This window comes from Lepidochelys kempii, chromosome 1 (assembly GCF_965140265.1).
Source record: "Lepidochelys kempii isolate rLepKem1 chromosome 1, rLepKem1.hap2, whole genome shotgun sequence".
Classification (NCBI taxonomy): Eukaryota; Metazoa; Chordata; order Testudines; family Cheloniidae; genus Lepidochelys; species Lepidochelys kempii.
Genome location: NC_133256.1, coordinates 39,543,296 through 39,568,288, shown reverse-complemented (window position 1 = coordinate 39,568,288; position 24,993 = coordinate 39,543,296). Strand labels below are relative to the sequence as shown.

Sequence of the window (24,993 nt, the reverse complement as noted above, 5' to 3'; positions counted from 1 at the left end):
CAGTACAGATAGGGGAGTGCTGCAAGAGTGTAGAATAATCATTTCATGGGTTGTGTATGACCAGTGTAAGCCACTGAGACTTAAAGCCCAACTTTATAGACTAGTGGGGAGCTCTGCAGTGCTGTAAGGTGCAGAAATATGGATGATAAAGAAATGGTAGGTTCAGTACCTACTGATGTTTGAGATGAGATGTCTTCATGCTACAAGAGGAGTTACTTTCATTTCAGAATCTATTAGGATGAAAGTCAGTGTCTGTGATGTGGCTGACAATCTATCAATTTGCTGGTTTGGACACATGCAGAGGATGGATGAAGGGGACCTGGTGAGGATGGCATGGCAGGAGAGGGTGGTAGAAAAGTGACCTCCAAGGAAAGCCAAGAAAGCAATGGATGGATTGCATCAAAGAAGATGGTAAGCAGGTGGACCTTAGTGCCACCTCAGAGAGATGAAGACGGTGGATGATGCATGACAGCTCTACCCCATTTGATGGGATAAGGGGAAGAGTAAGAATAAGATTAATGTTAATACGTTTGCTGCCATTTTTTAAAGAAAATGAAGTCAATGGCTATGCATCTGGAACTAGAGTTTGATGAAGTGCTAAACCAGCTTTTGACAGGAGAAGCCTCTTCTGTGGGGACAGAGAAAAGATATTTTCTTTTCAATTCAGCTAGTTAGTTCAGTTCAATGACTAGTTTATTCAAAGTTAAGAAACCAATTGGGAGCCTGAAAAAGCAGGAAAGCTTGTTTTCTTCTTGCAACCTATGAATAAAAACCAGGTTGAGAGGCTGAGATCTACTAGGTTTAAAATCTTGAAGGACATGGTGACCAGAAACAACTAGTTCAATTTATTAATTACATATAATACTTCCTTTGTTTAATAAATCAATTTTAAAGTATGTTCAAAAACAAAGTATGTTTTTATAACTTTTTTATGTACCTAGCATATCTAAGGTTATTTTATTTAATTACAATAATTAAAATGCTGTTTGTGCATTTGTAATTCTGAATTTTCATCCAAATAGAACTTGACACAAATCACAAGAAACAAATTAATCATCTAGTAAATAAGAAATGCACCATCTGCCATTTTCTAACATCATAAAAATGTAAAAATTAAGAATCTGAATAAATGTAAATTAAACTATATAATTGCTTAAATAAATATATATAGATATAGTCTGTCTTCTGGGTTAGCAAAAAGAAGCACCACATTTATTGTAAATGCTATACTTAGTTGCAACTCAACATGTGTTAATGGTTACCAACCAATGAAAATCAGAATGGCTGGAAGTTAAAGCCAGACAAATTCAAGTGAGAAATAAGGCACAGATTTTTAATAGTGAGGAATAAATGCCAAATGAAGTGGATTCTCTAGCTCTTAAACTCTTCAAATAAAAACTAGATGTCGTTCTGGTAGATGTGCTTTAGTCAGAGTGAAATATTTGGTCGTCATATATGATCCGATAGTCCCGTCTGACCTTAAAATCTATAAATCTACTAATCATTGTATAGGTAAACTACTAAAAAGAGAGACTTTGCTAGCCAAGAGAAACTAGCGACCTACTAATACAATAAAATAGGTATGAGCTGAGGCATGTGTCATTTATGTGATTTGTGTGGTAACTGCAGAATAAGACTCATCGGTTAATAGTTGTAAAGCAATATGTTTGATATAACTTTCATTTCAGAGTTTCCAAAGTGATCTGCAGATTTATTTTCTATCTGCACAAATCATTTCTCTAACTAATGGAACACAGCAGCTGTTGGCCAATACAAAACAAGTCTTCTCAAGTTTAGGACAGGAGTTGAAGAATATTCTCTTTGATTAAAACTTTAGGAGAAATGTAGATAGGCACAATCCAATTATTCAGATTGAAGTTTGCATATGACACCCAGGCTAGCACTTTTACTACTGCAAATAAATAAATAAATTTCCTGACTGGAAACACTTCGAACAGCAGAGTGCCCTTAGTTCCATGTTGGGGCACAGATTAGGGAAAAATGCTATTTGCTGAACTGCTAACATAGCTTCCTGCAGAACTGTTTTTTGCTTGATCTTTTATGCAAGAACTGGCCTTGTTCAGTTTGAGGGGAGTAGACAATAGCAGTCTGAGGTGACACATATCCTATCTATTCATATATATTATAGATAAGTCTCACCATATATTTGTAAAGAAGCAGCAACATGGCCGGGTGTGTTAATGAGCGCATACACAACCTGGATGTGATGAAGCACTAAGAATAGTAATCATCTTAAATCATAATACTTCCGTTAAAAAATATGGAACTTAGCATTGCCTTAAAGTAGCTTTTTGGTTAGTAGGAGTTATTTCTGGTGTTAGGCCATGTACTAATTATGATTGAGTCGTTAACTTTAGCTGTAGTGCCATCAGCAATTTGGAAGCCAGGCCAAATCTATTTCAATGTAAAAGTTACTATCTCTGTGCCTTGTGTGTGGTGGGTTTTTTAAAATCACATTTAAGTGCAAATGTGATAAAACACAGACTTTTCTATGGAGCTGCAACCAGTGACTCCATAATGTAATTTTTAAACTTGGGCTTTTTGTTGTAACATTGTTATAGTCTTACATTGCCTACTTTTTGGGGAGATGCTTTGTTATTGATTTGATTTTGTTTTTGTGCCAAAGGTAGGATAACATGAAAGTCTGTTAAATGGATCTAGTGGTAGGCTAATCAAGCAGATCTTCCATCTGAGTAGGTCCCTCACTTTTCCTTCTCACCTGGTCTACTTTCAGTAACCTCATGGTCTTTCTTTTGAAATGTCTTTGGTGTTGTAGAGGACAGTGAGGGTCATGTGCAGGTTATTTGCTTGAATATAAAAATTGACTTTGCGTCAAATGAAGTCAGGTAGAGTAGCCACAATATTCCATTGGTTAGCATCTGTAGTAATTTTCCATACATATTCAGGTTTACTATGAAAATCTAAGCCAACTTGTACTGCCTAAAAAATACATGCTATATCTTGAGGTGCCTTGAGGGCAGGGGACTGGACTATGACCTCTCGAGGTCCCTTCCAGTCCTATGACTCTGATTATCAGAATTTCCTCTGTCTTATGAGGCTGATCAACTGCTAAAAAACTCCAGTACTATCCCTGTCCTAATGTGAAGAAGTTTTCTTGTTTTGAAGTTTCTTTGTTTTTTGATGGAGTAGGGGGACTGTCATAAATATAAAGGGGAGGGTAAACACCTTTAAATCCCTCCTGGCCAGAGGAAAAACCCTTTCACTTGTAAAGGGTTAAGAAGCTAAGATAACCTTGCTGGCACCTGACCAAAATGACCAATGAGGAGACAAGGTACTTTCAAAGCTGGGGGGGAGGGAAACAAAGGATCCTCTCTGTCTGTGTGATGCTTTTGCTGGGACCAGAGCAGGAATGCAGGTCAGAATTCCTGTAAAGAATTTGTAAGCAATCTAATTAGATACGCATTAGATTCTGTTTTGTTTAAATGGCTGATAAAATAAGTTGTGCTGAATAGAATGTATATTCCTGTTTTTGTGCCTTTTTTAACTTAAGGTTTTGCCAAGAGGGATTCTCTGTTTTGAATCTGATTACCCTGTAAGGTATTTACCATCCTGATTTTACAGAGGTGATTCTTTTACTTTTTCTTTAATTAAAATTCTTCTTTTAAGAACCTGATTGCTTTTTTCATTGTTCTTAAGATCCAAGGGTTTGGGTCTGTGTTCACCTATGCAAATTGGTGAGGATTTTTATCAAACCTTCCCCAGGAAAGGGGGTGTAGTGCTTGGGGAGATATTTTGGGAGGGAGATGTTTCCAAGTGGGCACTTCCCCTGTTCTTTGTGTAACACTTTGGTGGTGGCAGCTTTTAACCTAAGCTGGTAAGAATAAGCTTAGGGGATCTTTCATGCAGGTCCCCACATCTGTACCCGAGAGTTCAGAGTGGGGAAGGAATCTTGACAGGGACACAGACGTTTCTGTCTGCATATTCTGTGTCTTGTCACAAGATTCTTATGGTGTTTTTGCTGCTCGTCATAATTGGCATTTTTCATTATTCTCTACTTATGCTCCTCCATAGGACATCTCCAGCAGGAGTACTTGTGATCTGTTAATGGAAGTTGGCAAATCGGGGAGGAAAGAAAAGATGGTTTCTTCTCTTTTCCTTCTTTTCTCATCTATTCAAATCCCTGAACAGTCCCAGCAGCAGCCGCCAAGGATTGTCTCAGAAGAAGTGTGAAGATATTAGGTTTCTACAAGCCTGTATAAAATTTAAATCTTCCAACATATGCTACTCTGCTCTGCTGGTGTTTTCCCTCAAAAATTTGTACCCCATCTGTTCCTGCCCTCCATTCAGATTTTTCCCACCAGTGGTAGTTGGATATAACTGAGAAGGAAGAAATCATTTTTCTAGAAACTCTGGGATATAAAGGTGGGATGACAGTGTTTTCTTTCTGATTACATGTCCAGGCTCATAGTTTAAAAAGTTAGTCTGTTAGTTACAAGTCTGTCAAAGTGTTTGCAGCCTTGGCAGTTTCACATGTCATCTCATTGATTTATTCATTGTTTTTGTTGTTGAATTTCAACTGTGTAAAACTTTTTTGAAAAGTTGAACAAATTGTGAAGAAAAAATTAGTGGCCACTATCCTGCAACCCTCATGTAAATAATATTTATTCACGGGTGTAGACCTATGTCATCTGTCAGATTGTGATTCCTGTGCTGCTGTTAATATCTTAAGCAGTTCCAGTTTCTCCATCCAAAAAAAGTTAACAGCAGTCAAATAAAGTGGCAAAATCTCAGACATAAGACAGCCTATATTCTTTTTAATAGCGATGGAATTTGCATATACTGACTGACTTCTTAGACTTGACATAACTATAACTGAAACGTAATATTTTTTATTTGTGCACTAGAAACACTGTTATCTTCATATAGTAGCTTTCAGACTAGGGTTACTTATCTTTAAGCTCCCTCTCATGGTGATGCGGTGCAGAACATACAAAAATAATGTTTTATGGGTGATCTAAAATTTCTCAGCCATACAGTGAGGATTTAAAAAAATAAAAATAAATGCAGCAGCACCTTTAAAGTAGGCCATATTTGAGAGCCTAATGAGGTTAATGCATGTAATTACACTTTGCATTATAATTAACTGAATAAAAACTTTGTTAATGCAGAGGTAAGGTTGCCCAGTAGTGCTGTATTGAATGGTGGAGGGATTATTTGGAGTAGATTGGTAGAGTTGTCACTGTGCTATTAGAAGAGGCCCATGTCTACCATGGGGGATCAAGTATACCTCATTTCAGCACTGAGGTCTGTAGGTTGCATCAGTATTAGCAGGCAGGCAAGTCTTGTCATGGTGATTGTCAGCAATGTAGCGAAATACATGACTGGTCTCCGGGGCTTAGTGAGGGGCTAGTGAAGGCAATGTCTTAGAAGAAGCCCTCAAGGAAAGGGTGAAGGGATGGTAACATTTTGCAGATCTGGGGTGGTGAGTGTGGAGGAGGGCTTAGTGTTAGGGTGTAGGTTGGATGCAGGTAGCTCCTGTTTATGTCAGGCATAGCAAACCAGAGTTTTGCCTTGGCACAGAGAAGGTGCTCGTGCTCAGTTCTCAGAGTGCTCTTTAGTATCTATAAGGGTAGAATATTAGTATGTGTGTTATAGGTAGGGCTACAATTTTGTCACGGAAGTCACGGAATCTGTGACTTCCAGAGACCTCCATGACTTGAGCCCTCAGCGCCTGGGAGCTGCAAGATCCCCCCATCGCCCGTGGTGGCTGGGAACTGCGGAGCCCTGAGCTCCTGGCCGCCCACCATGCGCGGGTGGCTGGGGCGCTCCGAGAGCTTGGAGCCACCGCCGGTGGCTGGGGTGCCCAGGGCAGTGTGGGAACCCCACAGATCTCCATTTTGTCGTGCATATCTTTTAGCAAAAGTCACAAATATGTCATGGGTTTCCGTGAATTTTTCTTTATTGCCTGTGACCTGTCCGTGATTTTTACAAAATACACGTGACAAAATCTTAGCCTTAGTTATAGGCATATTAGGCCATCTCTCAGAGGGAAGAGTTAAGGTTGCATTGCAAGGATGGTGCATACCTTAATTCTGTATTGCTGGTTTTCAGAAGTTTGCCTTACTGTAATTTTTCATTTCCTGTTTTTCAGAGGTTTGGGTATAAATGAACTCAACATTCTGGAAGGGCACAGGACGTTACTGAACAACCTTACCTCTGCATTAACAAAATTTTGGAGCAGTTAATTTTCTCAGTTGTTTTTGTTTTTTGGTTCTTTTTAAACTTCTCTCAGTACCTCCATGTTCCCCCTCTGCTACCTCTGGGTGCTTGGCATGATTAAGGTGGCCAGAGAAGACCATGGGTCCATGTTTGTCCCTTCATTGCCTGTCCAGCACAGACTGATCCTCCTCCCACAGAGAAACAGACAGTGATGAGGACCCCACAGATCAAGGATATGGGAATAGAAAACAGTTACAGTACAGTGACTGATATAGTCAGTGGGTGCATGTTTTGAAGGGGGGACAGAAATGGGGAGTCTGGGGCGATTTTATGGGGCAGAGCTGAAGCCCCCACACCTCCCAGTGCACATCTGTCTCCTGCATTTTCACCCATTGTTCCCTGCACTGTTCCAGCACACCCACCTCTTCTCTCTTACTGGTTTGAAGTTCCCCCCTCCCAACTTTGCAGATTCCCCACCATTTCTGTAACTCCTCCAACATTCCCTCCATCCATGCTCATTCCTTTGACCACTCCCCCACATCCCTCCCTGCTCCTCTGAGACTATCCCTCACCCACACACCAGCTCCACCCTCCTCCTTGCCCTCATAAGCTTGGAGAGGCTATGGGGAGGTGGGGAAGGGGTTATACATATCCACATGCCACGTAAACCGTTCAGAGAGGTGATCTCCATGAGATGTGCTGAGCTGAGTGAGAACACCCTATGAAGAGGAATACAACCTGAAACAATAGCTCTGAGAAATGTGAACTGCTCCATTAATCTCAATGCGGTGTTCTCCTCTCCCCTCCCCCCAAGGTTTCAGCACCTGTGCCATTCTCTGAGCATGTCTGTCCTTAACTCTCCACCCTCTCTCCGCACTGGGTACCTATTTCATGCACGAAATGAGCTCATTCCCAGCCCCTTATCCTGTTTTTTTGGTTTTTTGTTTTGTTTTGTTTTGTTTTTTTCAAAAAGCATGTTGGGGCATGTTTTGAAGGGGAGACAGAAACTGGGTGTGTGTGGATATGGGGAGGTTAGTTTGTGGGTATAGCTGAAATTTCCTAGATCCCTCCACTGCACAGCTGTGACCACCTCATTTTTTCCTCCCCATGCTCCCTTGCACAGCTCTGACCTCCTTTTTTTCCCTAGAAGCCATAGCATCTGAAGGGAAGGTGATTGTGGAGTCCCTTCCTCACTGATGGAGGCAGGAGGGGAATTCTGTTTTCCCTCCTCTGGCTGGGGGCCAGTGGTAGAAAGAAGAACCCTGGAGTCGCTCCCTCAGCCTAGTGAAATAGCCATGGAGGAATTGTTGGGTGATGTGCAGTGTGCATAGGGACAAACTCTCAATATTTGTAGAAGAACAGGAAGAGAGGGGGAAGGCATAGATTGCTCCACTTCCCCTTCTCCAAGTATGTTACTGGAGGGGAAGGAGCTCATCTTTCCCTGCTTATAGTTCTGTCTTGTCAGCCCTTCTGAGTTCCCAGAGCACAAAGGTCCATTTTTAGGGCGATTCCTTATTTGTCGAGGTGTCATAGAAGAAAAACTGCGTTTCTGGAAACCCAGGTCTTCATCAAAGCTCTAGCCATCCCATTGGGTTTTTAAAGATGTAACATTTTGAGTGATTCCTGGTACTAATAAGGGTCAGTATCTAAGAATGTGCTGGCCCCTCAGTAGCTGTGCCAGAGCAGCCCTAAGGCGAAGAAGCCCTCACGCTGTACCTTCCCCAATTCCTGGTCTCTGAGGAAAACTTCCAAAAAGATTCCCTGTAGAATGCAGGCAGAGAGTGAAGAACATGTCTAGCACATTATTTGAAAGCTGCCAAGGGTAGGGTTTAAACTCACAGTGCATGGGTGTAGCTCAGGTTTTTTGAGAGCTTGTCCCTATGTGTAGTTCACTTCAGGTGAGCACCTGAGACCAAAGACTTCTTACTAGCAGCATCCACTTGGTCTGCGCATGCGCCCTTGCTCTTATTGTGTGCCATACTAAGGATACGAGGGATTATGCTGGACTGCCACCATCTTAGTTCCTTCTTACTGCTTGTGGTCCGAGATGGAGCCATAGTATTTGTTGTGCTCTCCTGAAGTTTACCTGTAGATAGTTAGAGTTAGCTATTTCTGTTCAGTTCAGTTAGGCTTGCTTTTCATTACTCTTAAGGGTGTTTCCTCCACTGAGTCCCCCCCACTTTTGGTGGTGCATTTCTTCATCTACCCACCCCATTTGTTTCATCCAGTGGGGAAGGGACAGCATGACAAAGAGCCCCAATATTAAGAACTGTGTAGTCTGTCTGCGCTGCTTCTTGGTAAATTGTGACCATGACTCCCGTTTGTACTGCCTGGGAGAAACCCATATTCCATCCAGATGCAGTATTTGCAGTTTATTTACGTGAAGGAAAAAGAAATTGCAGGAGATCCGCCTTAAGATGTTCCTCATGAACAAGTCTGTGAGAACATAGTTGGATTCTGAATAGGAAGAACCCCCTGTACATCCACCTGAGAATGGTAAGAGCACCTCTTTGCCATCTGCGCGCTACTGAGGGTCCTGCGGAAGATCAAGCAGGACAAGGTACAGATCATTCTCATAGCTCCATGATGGCCGTGGCATTTTTGGTACTCCATGGTGCTTTAGCTGTTGGCCTGACCTCCAGTCAACCACCTCTTTGTATGGGATCCCCTGACCCAGGACAAGAGAAAAGAATACCTATTTGACACATCCTTATGAGAGCATGGTATTTGGATGGATGTCAGATCTAGAAAGCTGTTACTTGGCAGGCATGCAGGTCATATGGAGTAATAGCAGGAAAAACTCCACCAGGAAGTGCTACATGTCTAAGTTTGGCATGACCAGTGGGGCGTTTCCCCGTTGCTGACCGAGACCCTTGATGTGGTGGATTTCCTGCTATCCCTGAAGTCCACAGGATTATCCCTTAACTCCGTCAGGGTGCTCTTAGCTGTTGTCAGCACATTTCATTCCTCAGTGAACAGCCATACTATCTTTTCGCACTAGGTTAAGTTCTGGTTTCTGAAGGGGATAGTGAGGGTTTTCCACCAGTGATGACACCTGCGCTGGCTTGGGACTTCATCTTGGTCTTACTGGCTCTTATGGGGCACCGTTTGGACTATTGTCATCATGCTTCCTTTTGCACCTTTCCGTGAAGGTGGAGTTTCTGGTCATGATTTCATTCGAGGCGCTTATGGTGGACACCCCTCCCCGCTTCAATCTTCCACAAGGACAAGGTGTCTGAGGTTGCACTCAAGGTTCCTCCCTAAGGTGGTATGGGATTTTTAGAGCATTAACTTACCTGTGTTCTATCCTAAGCCATGTGTCAACAGGGAAGAGGTGAGATTGTGCACCTTGGATGAGTGTAGGACCCAGGCCATTTACCTTCAGAGGACTAGGCTGCTTTGGAAATCATCAAAGCTGTCTCATTTGTGGAAAAAAGGGGAAGGCGATTTCTGCTCAGAGAAAGTCAAAATGGATCTCTGGCTGCATAATACTCTGCTATGAGGTGAACAAGTTCTCTTGAGGACAGCATGAAAACACGCTCAATGAGAACAAGAACCCAGGCAACCTCGATAGCATCTTGCAAGGATGTTCCAATCATTGACGTCTGCAGGGGGTGACATGCGGCTTGGTCCATGTCTTCACAAAGCCCACTATGCTTTGGTGCAGGCAGCTGCCTTAAATGTCTCCCTACGCAGAGAGCAATCCTTCAATCAGCACTTGAGCAATGCTCTGGGCACCCACCTCTATAAGAGGGGTCACTGCCTGTGAATCACCTGAAGTGTGCTATGAATAGGGACAACCACTTGAAGAAGGAGAGATTACTTTGTATTAACTGGAGTTCTTCAAGATGTGTTGTCCCTATTTGTAGTGCCCTGACTATCCTCTTTCCCCTCTGCCTCAGACCCCAGTCTCAAGACTTCTGGTGATGGTGTGGAGCTGAGATGGCAGTGGTCCAGTGCAGCCCCCCTGCACACTGTGTGTGGTGGACAAGGAGAGCAAAGTTACTTGTACAGAGCAAGTGGACACTGCTAAGAAGAATTCTTTGGTCTCAAGTGCATGCACAACTTGAAGGGGGGAGGGATAGCTCGGTGGTTTGAGTATTGGCCTGCTAAACCCAGGGTTGTGAGTTCAATCCTTGAGGGGGCCATTTAGGGATCTGGGGCAAAAATTGGGGATTGGTCCTGCTTCAAGCAGGGGGTTGGACTAGATGACCTCCTGAAGTCCCTTCAATCCCTAACCTTCTATGATTCTAAGTTAATTAGTGCATAGGGACAATGCATCTAGAATAATTCCAGTTACTACAAGGTGAATGACCTCAAGCCACCCAGCTTCTCGGACTTCATGCAAACCCTCTACCTTTAACAGAGCCCTAGTCTTGCTGCACATGTGCATTTCATTTTTAGATGCATCAGTTTAGTTCATGCCAACCTGGAGTTAAGAACTTTACCCTTAACTTTTTCAATATTGTTATCCCCAAAAGGGTAGTGGGTGCCATGCACTAGCTGAGATAAATCCCAAGCGGCTGAGATCAGTTTGAGGAGTAATAGAGGCATAGTGTGTGCAAATGAATTTGAACCAGCTGATTTTGTAAACATCAAATTTTTTGGAGGGGCTGTATCCCTTGTATCCTTGAAATCCCTTGCTCAGATAGCCCCAAATTTGGTCACTAACCCTATCCAGCAGCAAATTTCATGAAACAGCAAATTTCAAGGCAGATTAAGCATGACTATTTTAAGCACTCTAAAATCTACAACTTTTGAGCAAAGTGATGCTCAACTCTAGAAGATCTTTTGCTCCACTATAATGGATATAGGAGGAATAAATATACTTTTTACAGAGGATAGTTATTGAGGTGGGTTTGAGTTTTCAGTTTGAAAAACTTATACCTACTCCAATAGATACTTTAGTAAGCAGATTCTGATTTAATTTTAAGGTGCTACTCCTGCTTGTAACAAAAAATAAGTATTGAACTACTAATTTTTTTCTACTGAGATTTTAAAAGGGAAAAATACTCTAGAAATTTCTGAAGTCTGTCATTTCTACAAATACAGATGTAATAAAATGACAAGTATTATAATGTAGGTATGAAAATATGCCATGGCATGTCATCTTAAAGGAATAGATCCTTGAATTGAAATATCTAATAGAAAATTCCTCTTGCTAGATTAATTGGTTAGGATAGCTTTAATATTTGTTAGACACAAGTAAGGCTATTGGTACTAGTAAATCTCCATATGAGATCACTTGTAAACGGCAAAACATTTTGATCATGCTGTTTTGTGTAACTCTGTAAGGGATTATTATAAGTGCCTAGCACCAATTTAGTCTCTTTGTAATATGCTGACTCTAAACACTAGAGGGCAGCATATCACTAATGATGACTTTGTTTCCTAAAAGAATCAGGATACACGTTCTTCAACCTTTTGGGATTACTATACCATTTAAAATCTCTAATCTAAATTTAAACATTTAGAAAAATTTAGTACCACAATTAAAGCTTTTTTTGGTGAATTTAGGTATAATTTATCCCATTTATCTTGGTTTACATTTCAGTAGTCCATTATGTTTTAGGTGATGATGGTGGGTTTTTATCTGTACTAGAGTGGGTGCTATTACTTGGTTTGGGCTTTGTCAGTCCAGTGCAAAAAGGATTGAGTAGAACCTTAATCTTCCTTTCCTTTCACCTTATCTTAAATGTGTTTTGGTATTAGTATTGTTAGCAGTGTAGAGGCATTTAGAATGATTTATTGTCTGCATGCCATTTGAATATGCACATAGAGATATTTACATCCTGCTGTAGGGGTATTTGTGTACAAGGAAGGCTATGTCAGACAAATAAGAGGTACCTTGCCTTAGCAGATGTATATTTCTGTTGTTTGGATTATTCACCAAGGCAAATACCAGCTTATAAAATTTCTCATAAAATGCATATGTAGTAGGAACGATACTTTGCAGATTACCTAAATGCAAGTAAACTTTATTTTCTTGTAGGCACCACCTTCCATGGTCAATAATGAACAACGCCAGCATGCTGAGCACATATTCTTATCATTTAGAAAATCAAAATCACCATTTGCTGTTTGCAAGCATATTTTGGGTAAGTCTTCAGTGTATTTTTTTTTTAAAGATTCAGCATGTCATCAATTTTACAACGAATAGAAAATCCTAGTTTTTTGCATCTGGGAATGTGAACATTTGGTTAGATATTCTTTCATTTTTATTGTACAGTATTAAATTTGTTGGTGAACTGCAAAGCATTTAAAAAGCAAGTTAAATAGAACTCTTTAAGATCCAATACAGTATGTGTAATCTTAAATCCTTGATTTTTAGCTATAATTTTTGTGGTGTTTGCAGAGCTACTAGTGTTTTTAATGGTCTGCTGAGGGGAAAAAAAGAAGTTTAGTGCCCTCTCAAAATTTCACAGGTTTGGTGAAGGCCTTGGTACAACTTCCTTCTGCTGGAGAATTTCTAAATTTGATTTGGAAACTGATTTAGTCAAGTAGGTGCTACTCCTCGGCGAGGACCCTCTTATTTTCGTTTGAGAATAGTTTGTATGTGGAGCTGGTAGTGCCACGTATTGTTAAGGCTGCTTGTCACTTTCCATTGTAAGACCCTGTTCTCTGTTGCTTATGATTTTGTCAAACTTTAACTATACAGGTGGAAATTTTCTATGCCAGTTCTCTGCCTCAGGCTGAATTTTTTTAGTAAGTTTCAGCTAAAATGATCATGCCATTTCAGAGAATGAGATTATGGGGAAATATGCTGTTTTACCTGTGATTAAAACTCCCCACTTCCATCCATTTTGTTAAAAAAAACTCTAGGACCTCTAAGCTTTGGAGCAGGGTCTTGGAATTTGGCAGGAAGGTTCATGTTGCCCTGGTGTCAGGGCTATATCTTCTGTAATGCCCGTAGAAAACTGCTCACATTTGGACAGATTACAAGCCTCTGAAAAAATTTCAAGCAGTAGAGACTAGGTAGCTTGGCAGCAAAATTACCTCTACTGAGCACGAAACATCTCCACTCAGCTCCTATATGCTGATCAGAGTGTGTGTGTGTGCGTGCGCGTGTGTGCCATCATCACAGGGTGAGTGGACACGCTTCAGCTCAGGATTGCAGGGGCTGAGCAGGACATTCCTTGCAGTTGCTTCCTCTGGGGCTGCTGTGATGTTAGGCACAGGAACTGATGATAGACTCTTTTCTGTGCTCTGTGATCCCTCTGTCACCCAGGCAGTGTGGAGGGAAGGAGGAAGCAGCTGTTTTGAATGCAGAGGGGTGAGAAATGAGGGACAGCGAGATGGGGTTGGAGGAGCCAGAGTGGGGGCAGTACCTGGGACATAGTGGGGGGACATGCACGCAGAGGGATGGAGACAGGAACAAGTGGGTAGAAGGATAGCTCAAAGGGGGAGGAAAGCAGCAGCCAGGAGATGGAGTGGAGAGGATTGTGTAGGAGCGGAAGGGTAAGAGGTAGAAGACAGGGTGGATGGGGATGGAGAGGGGGACAAACTGGGACAACAGGATAAGAACAGTCTTTAAGCACTAGAGAGCACTCCTCCCCAAAATTTGGAATTAAACCTAGGAGTCCTGAATCTTTCCATTCTACTGCTGATAAATTCATGGAGGGCAGGTCCATTAATGGCCATTAGACAAGATGGTCAGGGATGCAGCCCCATGCTCTGGGTGACCCTAAGCCTCTGACTGCCAGATGCTGCGACTGGACGATGGGATGGATCACTTGATGATTGCCCTGTTCTGTTCATTCCCTTAGAAGCATCTGGCATTGGCTACTGTCAGAAGACAGGATACTGGGCTAAATGGGACATTGGTCTGACCAAGTATGGCTGTTCTTATGTCAGGAAAAAACTCTGAAACCCGCTGGCAAAGTGCATCTCTCTCTCCCTCTCTCCCCACCCCCTCCCCTCCTCCCCCCTCTCCCCCCCGGTCCACATAGAGAATAACAGCCTACTATTCCCACTAGTTATTCAGTTAGCTCAAGTGGCGCCAACCCTGCTGATGAGGGTTAGCTTGGTTAGCTCAAGTAAGGATTCAATATGATTTGACATGATAGAATTTAATTTTTCAGGTTTCTTTTAAATTAGCAAATTACATTTTAAAAATGTTAAGGTTGCAAAGTCAAGCATTCAAATTAGGAAATACCAGAATTAAGGTAGCCCATGTCACCTTAATTCAGCCTCCCAGTATGTATGCATTATGATATCTTTAATTACATGATCACATACTATTTTTCCAAACTAAGCTACATTGATATAAGCCAGGTTTAAATCTATTTAAGTATCCACTGAACGTTTTCTACCAGTTTTGAATCAATTTAATAACAGATTCTAGCTAAATCGGTGCAACTTTGAATATAGAGAAGGCCTTTGTCATATATATATAGGAAACATGAATATTGTAGGTTTCAGAGTAACAGCTGTGTTAGTCTGTCTTCGCAAAAAGAAAAGGAGTACTTGTGGCACCTTAGAGACTAACCAATTTATTTGAGCAAAAGCTCATGCTCAAATAAATTGGTTAGTCTCTAAGGTGCCACAAGTACTCCTTTTCTTTTTATGAATATTGTAGGCTCTTTTAAAAATATTTTTAAGTTTCCTTTCATAGCCACCTGCATTCCCTTTCAACAAGTAAGTGGTGCTTCTTAAGACAAGCCAGCATGTCACATTCTGGTGGGGGTGCAATCCAGACAAGTCAGAGATTGTCATTGTCTGCCCTGTATGTTTTACTGTTGTAGCTCCAACCTAGGTCACTCACAGCCAGCCTGCAGGTAACACCCTCAGTGTCTGTGTGCTGGACAGCCCTGGTTTAGCATCCCTGACCCCAGCAGCCTGTCTGCAGCCCCACTCTGGCTTCCACCAGTCTGGGTTACTACTTGCAGGGTGTCCACAACACACCTCCAATCCCAGATTTTCCCAAAACTGTGTGTTCTACAATGTCCAGCCCTCTCCTAGGCAGTTCAGAGAAATTATATGGTTCATTTGTTCCTCTACAAACTCAGGAACACATTACAGCTTATTAACTTAACTGGGGGTAATAAACTCTTCCGTTTAAATACAGAACTGAGTTCATTTATGATAAAAAAAAAATAAATTTATTGACAAATTATACATAGAGGTAAATGAATTCAAGTATAAGGAATGAAGATACAAAGTTACAAGTAAAACAAACCATGCTTCTAAAAGTCAAACTTAAATCTAGCAAGATACAGACTTTGTTTGAGATGATTTCTCTCACCAGTCATTTTTCTTCCCAGTCATGGCTGACTTTTTCCTCAGTTAGGACCTTCCACAAAAGTACAAGGTGCTGGCTTCCCTTTGCTTCTTTGCCTAAGCACGTTTCTCGCCTATATTCAGTTTCAGAGACTTCAGCAGCGCCCCCCCTTGGTGGAAGGACCCATCTTTCTTAGCTTGCAGGAACTCTGGCCTCTTGTGTCTGTCTAGTGATGGATGGCAAAGCTGGCGTCTGTCCTTACTTGTATCTTCCAAAGTTCAATTACCTTGTTTCAAGAGGCAGGATGACTTCCTGTGTGCTTCCCTCCCCCGGATGGGGCTTCCATTGTTTGATTCCACCATGCTTAATTTACACAGGAGACGGGTAGATAGCTGTGCAATTTCCTCCTGTCTGGGCAGACTGTACAACAGAGGTGGGCAAACATTTTGGCCTGAGGGCCATATCTGGGTATAGAAATTGTATAGTGGGCCATGAATGCTCATGAAATTGGGGGTTGGTGTGCAGGAGGGGGTGAGGGCTCTGGCTGGGGGTGCAGGCTCTTGGGTGGGGCTGGGGATGAAGGGTTTGGGATGCAGGAGGGTGCTCTGGGCTGAGACTGAGGGGTTCGGAGGGCGGGAGGGGGATCAGGGCTGGAGCAGAGGGTTGGGGTGCTGGGGGGGCGATTGGGTGCAGGCTCCAGGAGGCACTTACTGGAAGCGGTGGCATGTCCCCCTCCAGTCCAATGCAGAGGTGTGGCCAGGTGGCTCTGCGTGCTGCCCTGTCCGCTGCCACCGCGCCTGCAGCTCCCATTGGCCATGGTTCCTGGCCAATGGGAGCTGCGGGAGAAGGCGCTTGGGGTGGGGACTATGTGCGGAGCCCCCTGGTCCTGGCTGCCCCTATGCATAGGAGCCAGAGGGGGGACATGCTGCTACTTCCGGGAGCTGCATGGAAAACCCCCAATCTGGCTGGAGCACAGAGCAGGGCAAGCCCCCAACCCCGCTCCCTGGAGGGAGCTTGAGAGCCAAATTAAAAAGCCCTATGGGCCGGAGTTTGCCCATCTCTGCTGTACAGCCTAATATCAATGCGTATCCATAATTGCTTACATAATGTTAATATCATTGTGAAATATATGTGTTAATCACTAGTGTGTCATTTGTTTTCAGAGGAGACCTTACTCTCTAAACTTTTATAATACAGTAATATTGTGTGGAATCAGTGGATTCAGTTGCTTATCACTTGAGGCTCAGCCCCCCAGTCTTTTACAGACAAGTAAACCTTTGAAATGGATTCTTCTGAAAAGTGAAATCCAGACCAAGCTGCTGGATGTAGGCACCTCCTGTTCTTCTCCCACGCTTGTTAGTATGAGGTTTGCCTCCACTCCTTGTTAGCTTGATGGGTCTGTTTACGTCGTATATGTAAATTGAGGTAAACACACAATCCTTTGTTTAAGATAGACCTGTTCAAGTCCCCCAACATACCTGGTTTACACACACACACACACACACACACACACACATTGTAATTCCAGCATATATTCATAATTATTAATACACATTGCATACATATATCTCAAAGAATATTAATTATCAGTGAGTGACTAGTTTTCAAATGATACCTCACAAGGCATATTTTGTACAAAGATTATTACAGTAGTTTGTAGTGTGTGAGTACAAGTGTGCTTCGTGTCACGCAATTTTCTTGCCCTGCCAGTTAGCCCACCACAGCCAAATGCCAGGTACAGCTCTTTATCCTCTTATCGTGCCCACTTCTGCCTTTTCCGCTCTGTAGCCATTTCCCTGCATACTGCACCTTCTATGCTTTTTTTGCAGTGCCCCCCAAATTAAAAAAAAAAGTAGAAATTCAGAAGTCAGGAGTTGATGGTTTCAAGTTTGTTTGTTTTTTTAAGTTATCTACAAACATTTGACTAAGTTTAAGCAAAGGGATACTTATAAAACATAGGTTATAAAATCCTAAAAAATCAATGACCTTTTTATATATACACCCCTCTTACTCCCTCCCCCCAATATAATGTGGTTCTCAGGAGCCAAAAAGCTTACTGCCTTATAGGTGAGACCGCATTATATCAGTAGGGAGAGGAACCGCTCCCAGCCCCAGCTCATCTCCGCTCTGCCTCCTCCTCTGAGTGCGCCGCCGCTCCACTCCTCCCTTCTCCCTTCCAGGCTTGCCGCGTCAATCAGCTGTTTGGTGCGGGAAGCCTGGAAGCGGGGGGAAGTGGGGGGGAAGTGGAGCCGCAGCGTGCCCGTGGGAGGAGGCGGAGCAGAGGTGAGCTGGGGCGGGTGGGAGGGGCACAGAGGAACCGCTCCTCTCCCCAGCTCACTGCCACTCTGCCTCCGCCTCCTCCCCTGAGCGCGCCACCGCTGCTCCGCTTCTTCCCCCCCTTCCAGGTTTCCCGCGCCAATCGGGGAGACGTGGAGCTGCGGTGCACTCGTGGGAGGAGGCGGAGCGGCGGTGAGCTGGGGTGGACGGGCCGCAGCAAGTAAGTGGGGGGGCTCAGAGGAACCGCTTGCAGTAACACAGATTCAGATATAATGAGGTAAAGCAGCCCCTCTCCCTGAGCGCAGCTTTACCATGTTATATCCGAATTCGCATTATATCAGGCTGCATTATATTGGGATAGAGGTGTATTATGCATCCACAAACTACATTAAAATAACATTAAGGTTGCAAAATCAAGCATTCAAAAGTTAGAAGATGAAAGAATTAAGGCTGACTGTGTCACATTAATTCCTGTTCCTGTGCATAGGCATTATGATACAATCTTTAATTACATGGACATATGCTATGTGTTAGTCAGTGACCAGTCGAGTTTCCCCCTCCCTCCCCCGCCCCGGTTCCTCATCCCAATCCCGTTTTCTTTGTCTAGCCAGTCAGTCCCCACTCCTTAGGCTTCTCATCCTAGTCTCCATCTCCTCCCAACTCCTCATGCCATTCATAATAATATATGATGATATGATAATTCTGGTAATTTATCTCCTTGTCACCTGTGAGCGGAACTAACCCCTGAAATAGCAAAATCAGTTAACAAAACTACAGCTGACTATATATTTTTTTGAATGAAAAATATTTTTTCATTTTAACCAGCACGGGCAGTGAAAACGTCAGGTGGTAATTGAATAATGTCTTTGGTCTTAACAGAAACTAGTAAAGTGGACTATGTCCTTTTTCAAGCTGCCACAGCAATAATGGAAGCAGTTGTGCGAGAATGGATTCTCTTGGAAAAAAGTAGCATCGAGTCACTGCGAACATTCCTTTTAACTTATGTCTTACAAAGGCCTAAGTAAGTATGGATGGAAGTACTTCCAAAAATATTTGCATAAATTCCTACATAAACCATGATTTACCTTTGTTTAATCTTCCTAGGCTAACAAGTAGAAACATTTAAATAATAGTGACACTTCTAATTCCTGAATGGATGGCTGTTTGACATCTGTAGAATTCAGTTTTCATTTAAGCTTTCATTGTGTTCTTGAAAAAATAACCCAGATTTAAAATTCTGTTTTACAGAAGCCTTGTGCTGTTCAACTTAATGGCAAGAACTTAATATTTGTATTATGTTTACAGCCTTCAAAAGTATGTTCGGGAGCAGATTCTATTAGCAGTAGCAGTAATAGTGAAACGAGGATCATTAGACAAATCAATTGACTGCAAGAGCATTTTCCATGAAGTCAGCCAGTTGATAAGCAGTGGTAACCCCACTGTGGTAAGTTCTTGTTTAAAATATAATATAATCATTATACATTGTATATTAAGTATACTAGTTCGCTGGATTATTTTCATATCCAGAATATGAAATTAGGAAGCATAATCAAACAAAATAGTAAATGGCTGCTTGAATATCTAAATCTGGGATTTTTTTGTGAGAAATGGGTTTTGAAGCAATTTGTAATGAATGTTGTTTTTACAATGCTTTACCCTATTACACTATGATAAATATCTGTGTCCTATGGAAAAGTGTAGATTTTCATTTAGCGTTCTAGAGACAAATGTTAATGAGCACTTTGAACTTGTATTTTAATACTAGCGTGTTTGATCCCATTAGTCTCTCACTCAAAGTATGGGGTAAAATCTTTACTAAAAGCTAGAATTAAACCACTGTACTTGTTTCCATTCTGAGTTGTTTCAAGAGCCACGACACTTGATATGAAAAAAGGATTTTCCATTAGCTGGCAGTGGTTCTGTAGGACTCTGTTCCGCTTACATCTGTCCATTGCTGCACCCTGTTTTGGTTCAGCTGTTGGAATTGTCTACTGAGCAAAAGCCATAGACCTTCTTCATTCTCTGGGAGTTGGGCCAGGTGGGGAGAAAGGGTTGCGAGGAAGTAAAAACTGGAATGGAAATACAAAACTTGTTTACTCTAGATTTAGAATCAGACCGTGGTAAGTGTTCCCTTCCTTATTGTGTTCAAAGTGGAAACAAGGTGTCAATGTCTATCTTTGCATTTAGTTAAATTCCATTTACTATGCCAGGAGATAAGATTAGAGTCTTTTGTAATGGAGGCGTTAGTAATAAACTTGATATCTAAATATATCTAAAAACTAAACTAACTTAACTACAAATTAAAGAAACTTGATTATTTGCCTCCCAAATATAGAGGTACGATTATGTAAATATATATTTTTTCAACTAAAACTACCCACATCCCATAAAAAGGGGCTTGACTTTTAGAATTGCTGAGCACTTAGGACTCCATTCGAGGTAGATGGGAGCTGGAAATGCTCAGCACCACTGAAAATCACATTAAAGAAGTGCAGTCAGAGTAATACAGCTCCTGTCATGATCCTAAAAAGTGTGCCATGTTTGTAGCACGTTTAATAGATTTCCCTAACTCATAGAAATGAAAGTTCTAAGATTGTTTTTAAACTCAGATTTCCTGTTTGGCAGCACAGTATTCTAATGTCTGAACAAAAAACAACATCCTCACCCCATTAATTAGCTGCTTAAAACACATATTCGCCTATAATAGGCAGTTGTGTGGAGATTGATAATTGTGTGGAAGGAGAACTATACATATTAATCTTTTTAAAAAAAGAAACATTCAAAATGTAGTTTCCCCCCTGAAAAAGATACTCGAGGTTTCAAAACATTTTCTATACACATGAGTGTATATGTATAGGAAGTTAGTTGATTTTAACTAATGATACAGGAGTGGGACAAGTAGAAAGCTGCATATCAGAGGAATAGTCACTGGACCATCTCTTGCACTCAAATACAATACACAGACACTAGATTGTGTGTCATTTAAGTTTGCTCTCTATATAATATACCTAGTACAAAACCTAAAAAGTAAGGAAATAAGTTAAGGCTACCAACAGTAAATACCTCTGCTTCCCCATCCATGGGCTCACCTTACCACCAACATAGTCACCATACACTATTGACAATGTATCACAACCTTATCTCTACCTTGTAGTAACGCCCCGGTTTTCCAGCACCTCTTTCCTCAATTTCCACCTACTTCCACTATAAACTGACCAGATTTCACCATCTGTTTCTCTTCCTCCTCTCCCATACCCACAAACATATTACTCCCTCTGCACAAATTCTTTGGAGCTACACACACACAGGCTTACGGAAGGGGGTGATTATAAACTTAGGTTATAAAATCCTCTGTGATATAAAATGTCACTTTCTACTCAAGGGATTTCCATTTCCAATCCACTATAACATATGCTACACTATTTGCTACCAAAACTAACATTTGTTGGTATTTAAATATATTTATTTTATGATACAAACTTGCAAGGCCTAAATAGATGTGTATAAACTTACTGCACCATGCAATGAATAAGCTTCATAACATGAAATAGATAATTGATTCCGGTTCTAGTAATAAAAATACCTACTACTCTGCCAACACACTACACTGAGAGGACTTCTTGAACTACATAGCTTAATGAGCCCTGAAACTTGATTTCTTTTGAAATCTTTACTGCACGTTAATAAACAATACATAAATTCAACAGTACACACCCAACAGTGTATTTCCATTACAGAACAAGTCAAGAAGACGAAGTTAATGTTTGACGTGTGATATTGAGTTGGTCAGGAATCTCATTGGCTTGTGGTTGTACAACACCCAGCACAACAGAGCCTGTTCCTGACTGGGCCCTCAAGGAGCTACTGTATTATAAAATTTAATAAGACTGAAGGATTGTATGGCAGTGAGGAACTGGCTGGAACCATTAACTGTAACTTTTTTTAAAGTATGGAATCTTTGTTGTTCTATTTAAAACGAGTTAACAAAGACTACAAGGGAAGCCATGCTCCAACAGAACTTATGAGACCCATTAAAGTGGGCTTCCTTTGGGTGGGGAGGAAGATATATCTGGCTGGGATATAGGGTATGGGGGAGAGAAGGTCTCTGCCTCACGAGTCCCTTTCACTTCATTTCACACCTTTCATGCCTCCCCAGGCTCCTCTACATACTCTCATCCAAAGCCTCCCAAATTTGAGACTGGGGAGCATGGCTCTGACCCCTTGATGGCCCCTAACTGTCTCCTCTGTCTAGTCCTCCTCCCTCTCCCCCACCTCTGTGTCCCTCCCAGACTCCTGCTCCAGAACATTTCTCTCTGGTCAAGTACCTACCCTTCTGTGTCCTCCAGTCTCTGGCTCAGCTCAGCAACTACAGGAGCACAGTCAGGGGTCAGCAACCACTCAGCTTATGTTTATAAGTGTTTAAACATTGCTCTGTATGCATCTGAAAACAGCTTTGTACAAGTGTAGGCTGGGGCCATATCTCTTGGGTAGCAGGAATGGAATAGGAAAAACAAAGATAAAAAGAAATCAAATATTGCCACTAAAAGGTAAAGGCATCTCTGTGCATATTATTCTCCAGTCTGGCCCAGAACAAGGAATATAATGGAAAATAAATAAAAGAAGCTTGCTCCAGCTAGTGGAGCAGTATTTTACTTATAAAGTCACTTGTAAGCAATCTGGTCCTTCTGGGGAAGCAAATTGGTATCTTCCCAGTTCTTCCTTTCTTTCTGTCTTCCTTCCTGTAGCTGGACTCAAAGCTACCTGACCATTTTTTCCCTCCTTGGGCTGTGAGGACAGTGAGTGTGCTCTATCTTTCCCACTAGACCCCTCCTTCCACGGTTACCTTTTTTATATCCGTACTCTTTAAAATCAGTGGGGACTACTTATGTGAATGTTGTTCTTGAGCTTGCTTGCCGAATCCGGTGTGCAGCCAGGATGATGACAAAAGATGAACATTAAGAGTATGTGGTTGACCATGAAGAATACATCAGGTCTCCACACTTCTCAAAGGTTCCATATATTTAACTTTTGTACATATTAATTAAAATTATTGATAGAAATGGGGTTATTCTGAGGATGGAGCTTGAAGAGGAGCATTGAAGTAAAGGTTGTGGCAGGGCGGGGCATGTGCAAGACTGAGAAATGAGACCGTGATGAGGAGATGGAACAGAGCAAGAGAATAGAGAGAGGTTGGATGGGAGTGTACGGGAATGTCAAGTGTATGGATAGGAAAGAGGGACGAGAGGATGAAGGACAGAAGGATATGAGATTGGTAAACTGAATTGTGGGCAGGTGTGAGCGAGTCTGGGCAGTGGAAAAGAGCATTCAAGTTAGGGAAACAGTAAGATGTTTGAGACGAGTGTTATCACTCGTTATAGAAATTCCATCAGTGGGACTAGATGTTATGAACTGTTGGTGGTAGGGAAGGTGGTATAGTGTGGGCCAAGATTAGGACCTGGAATGCTGAGTTGTTGCTTCTGTGACATCTGGACCTTGGGAGTAGATGGGTCATTACACAAAGTAAAAGTATTTCCCCATGTTTATTCCCCCCCCCCCCCCCCCCATTCCTCAGACACTCTTGTCAACTGCTGGAAATGGCCCACCTTGATTATCACTACAAAAGGTTTTCTCCCTCGCCTCCCCCCCCCGCTCTCCTGCTGGTATTAGCTCATCTTAAGTGATCACTCTCCTTTGTTTCATGTTCTCTGTGTATATAAATCTCCCCACTGTATTTTCCACTGAATGCATCCGATGAAGTGAGCTGTAGCTCACGAAAGCTTATGCTCAAATAAATTTGTTAGTCTCTAAGGTGCCACAAGTACTCCTTTCCTCCTAGAAGAGTCCTGGGCTTGATGGGGAGAGCCTTGTGGGTAGTAGGGTGGCTATTTGTTCCCAAAGTAGCTTTGTAGCAGTCCAGTGTGAGGCAAGAAGGGGTTTTGGTGTGCCTGCATTTTTTCTTTCAGGTCTTCTCTCTGGCAGTCAGGAAAAAGCACCCCTACCAGTAACTTCAACATTTCTTGCTCTGTAGCTTGCATTTCTGAGGGACAGAGTTTCTGGTAGAGGCCTCAGAGCACTTGGCTAATTTTAGCATGTGTAATGTGTTTTCACCACTGATTTCTAGATGTTAAGGCAGGTATAGTCAATTATTTTTTGTTCAGGTCCAGATTTCTTGGTCAAGATCCAGACTCCAGAGAAAATAAAAAAAAAAAAAAAAAAAAAAGTAAATACAAAGATTTCGGGGTCCATGCAAAAGCATCTGGTGGTCTGGATTTGGCCCATGATCCGCCTGACTACCCCATCCTACAGAAGCAGGGCTCCACTTCTACGCACCTTAACAGCTGCCAGAGTGAAAGGAATTGAGAAGAACGAAGGGCTTGGAGGGGCCAAAAAGAGGGCATTCCCCCATGATGTGTGCAAGAAACCCACAGAGTGAACAGCCTCTCATCCTGCCTGTCTCCTCCTGCTTTCCAACCCTGTCTTTGGGGCTGCAAGCAAGGCAGAATTAGCTCAGTATCTTCCAGGATTACCTTTTAAAATGTAATAAACTTCTAAAATTAGGTTTTAATCAACTGAACTTGATCTTGTGCACTAGGTCTCCACTAAGTCTGTACTATATGAATTTAGTAAACTGGAATTGATCTTTTGTTTTTGTTATAGTTTAGTTGTGTCATTTTAAACAGTTTGTCACCATTTATTGGTTAGAATTAATTCAGTTTAGGTATGTGTGACGGGATCCCCAGGGTGTAGCCTGGGACTGCTGTGCCCCCTGAACTCTCTCCTTTCTGGGCTGTCTCTCACAATGCCTTGCTAGTGACCAGCAGCAAACCCCTCCAGGTGCTGTTATCACTCAGTACAACCACATGTGGAGCCCTCCATCCAGCTAGATTGCATGTATGCTCCCAGAGCCACTCATGAATCATACAGAGAAGGGCAAAGCTAAATCCCCCCAGTTGCCAACACTGTACCTCAGGAATATACCATCTTAGACTGCTCAAGATGAGCAATGCAGATTTATTGATTGGTTCACCACTTCATCAATGGAAAGTGGATATACACAGTGGTGAACTGGAGCCAGTTCACACCGGTTCACTAGAACCGGTTGTTAAATTTAGAAGCCCTTTTAGAACCGGTTGTTCCACGAGGGACAACCGGTTCTAAAAGGCTTCTAAATTTAACCGGCCAAAAGTGGCGCCTTAGGCGCCGACTCTATGGGAGCTCCAGCCCTGGAGCACCCAAGGGGAAAATTTGGTGGGTGCAGAGCACCCACTGGCAGCTCCCTGCCCCACCCCCAGCTC

General features: G+C 42.3%; 1 protein-coding gene across 6 annotated transcripts in view; it reads left to right on the top strand.

Moving 5' to 3' along the window:
- XPO4 (exportin 4) overlaps positions 1–24,993 on the top strand; it is a 126,870-nt gene that overhangs the window by 27,606 nt on the left and 74,271 nt on the right. For 4 of the 6 annotated variants that reach the window (XM_073339810.1, XM_073339775.1, XM_073339791.1 and 1 more), the window contains exons 2-4: positions 12,194–12,299; positions 18,578–18,719; positions 19,004–19,142. In XM_073339810.1, the coding sequence (XP_073195911.1) occupies positions 12,194–12,299; positions 18,578–18,719; positions 19,004–19,142 (387 nt within the window). The remainder of the gene's footprint in view (positions 1–12,193; positions 12,300–18,577; positions 18,720–19,003; positions 19,143–24,993) is intronic. The other 2 variants (XM_073339801.1, XM_073339820.1) reach the window with 1 other exon arrangement.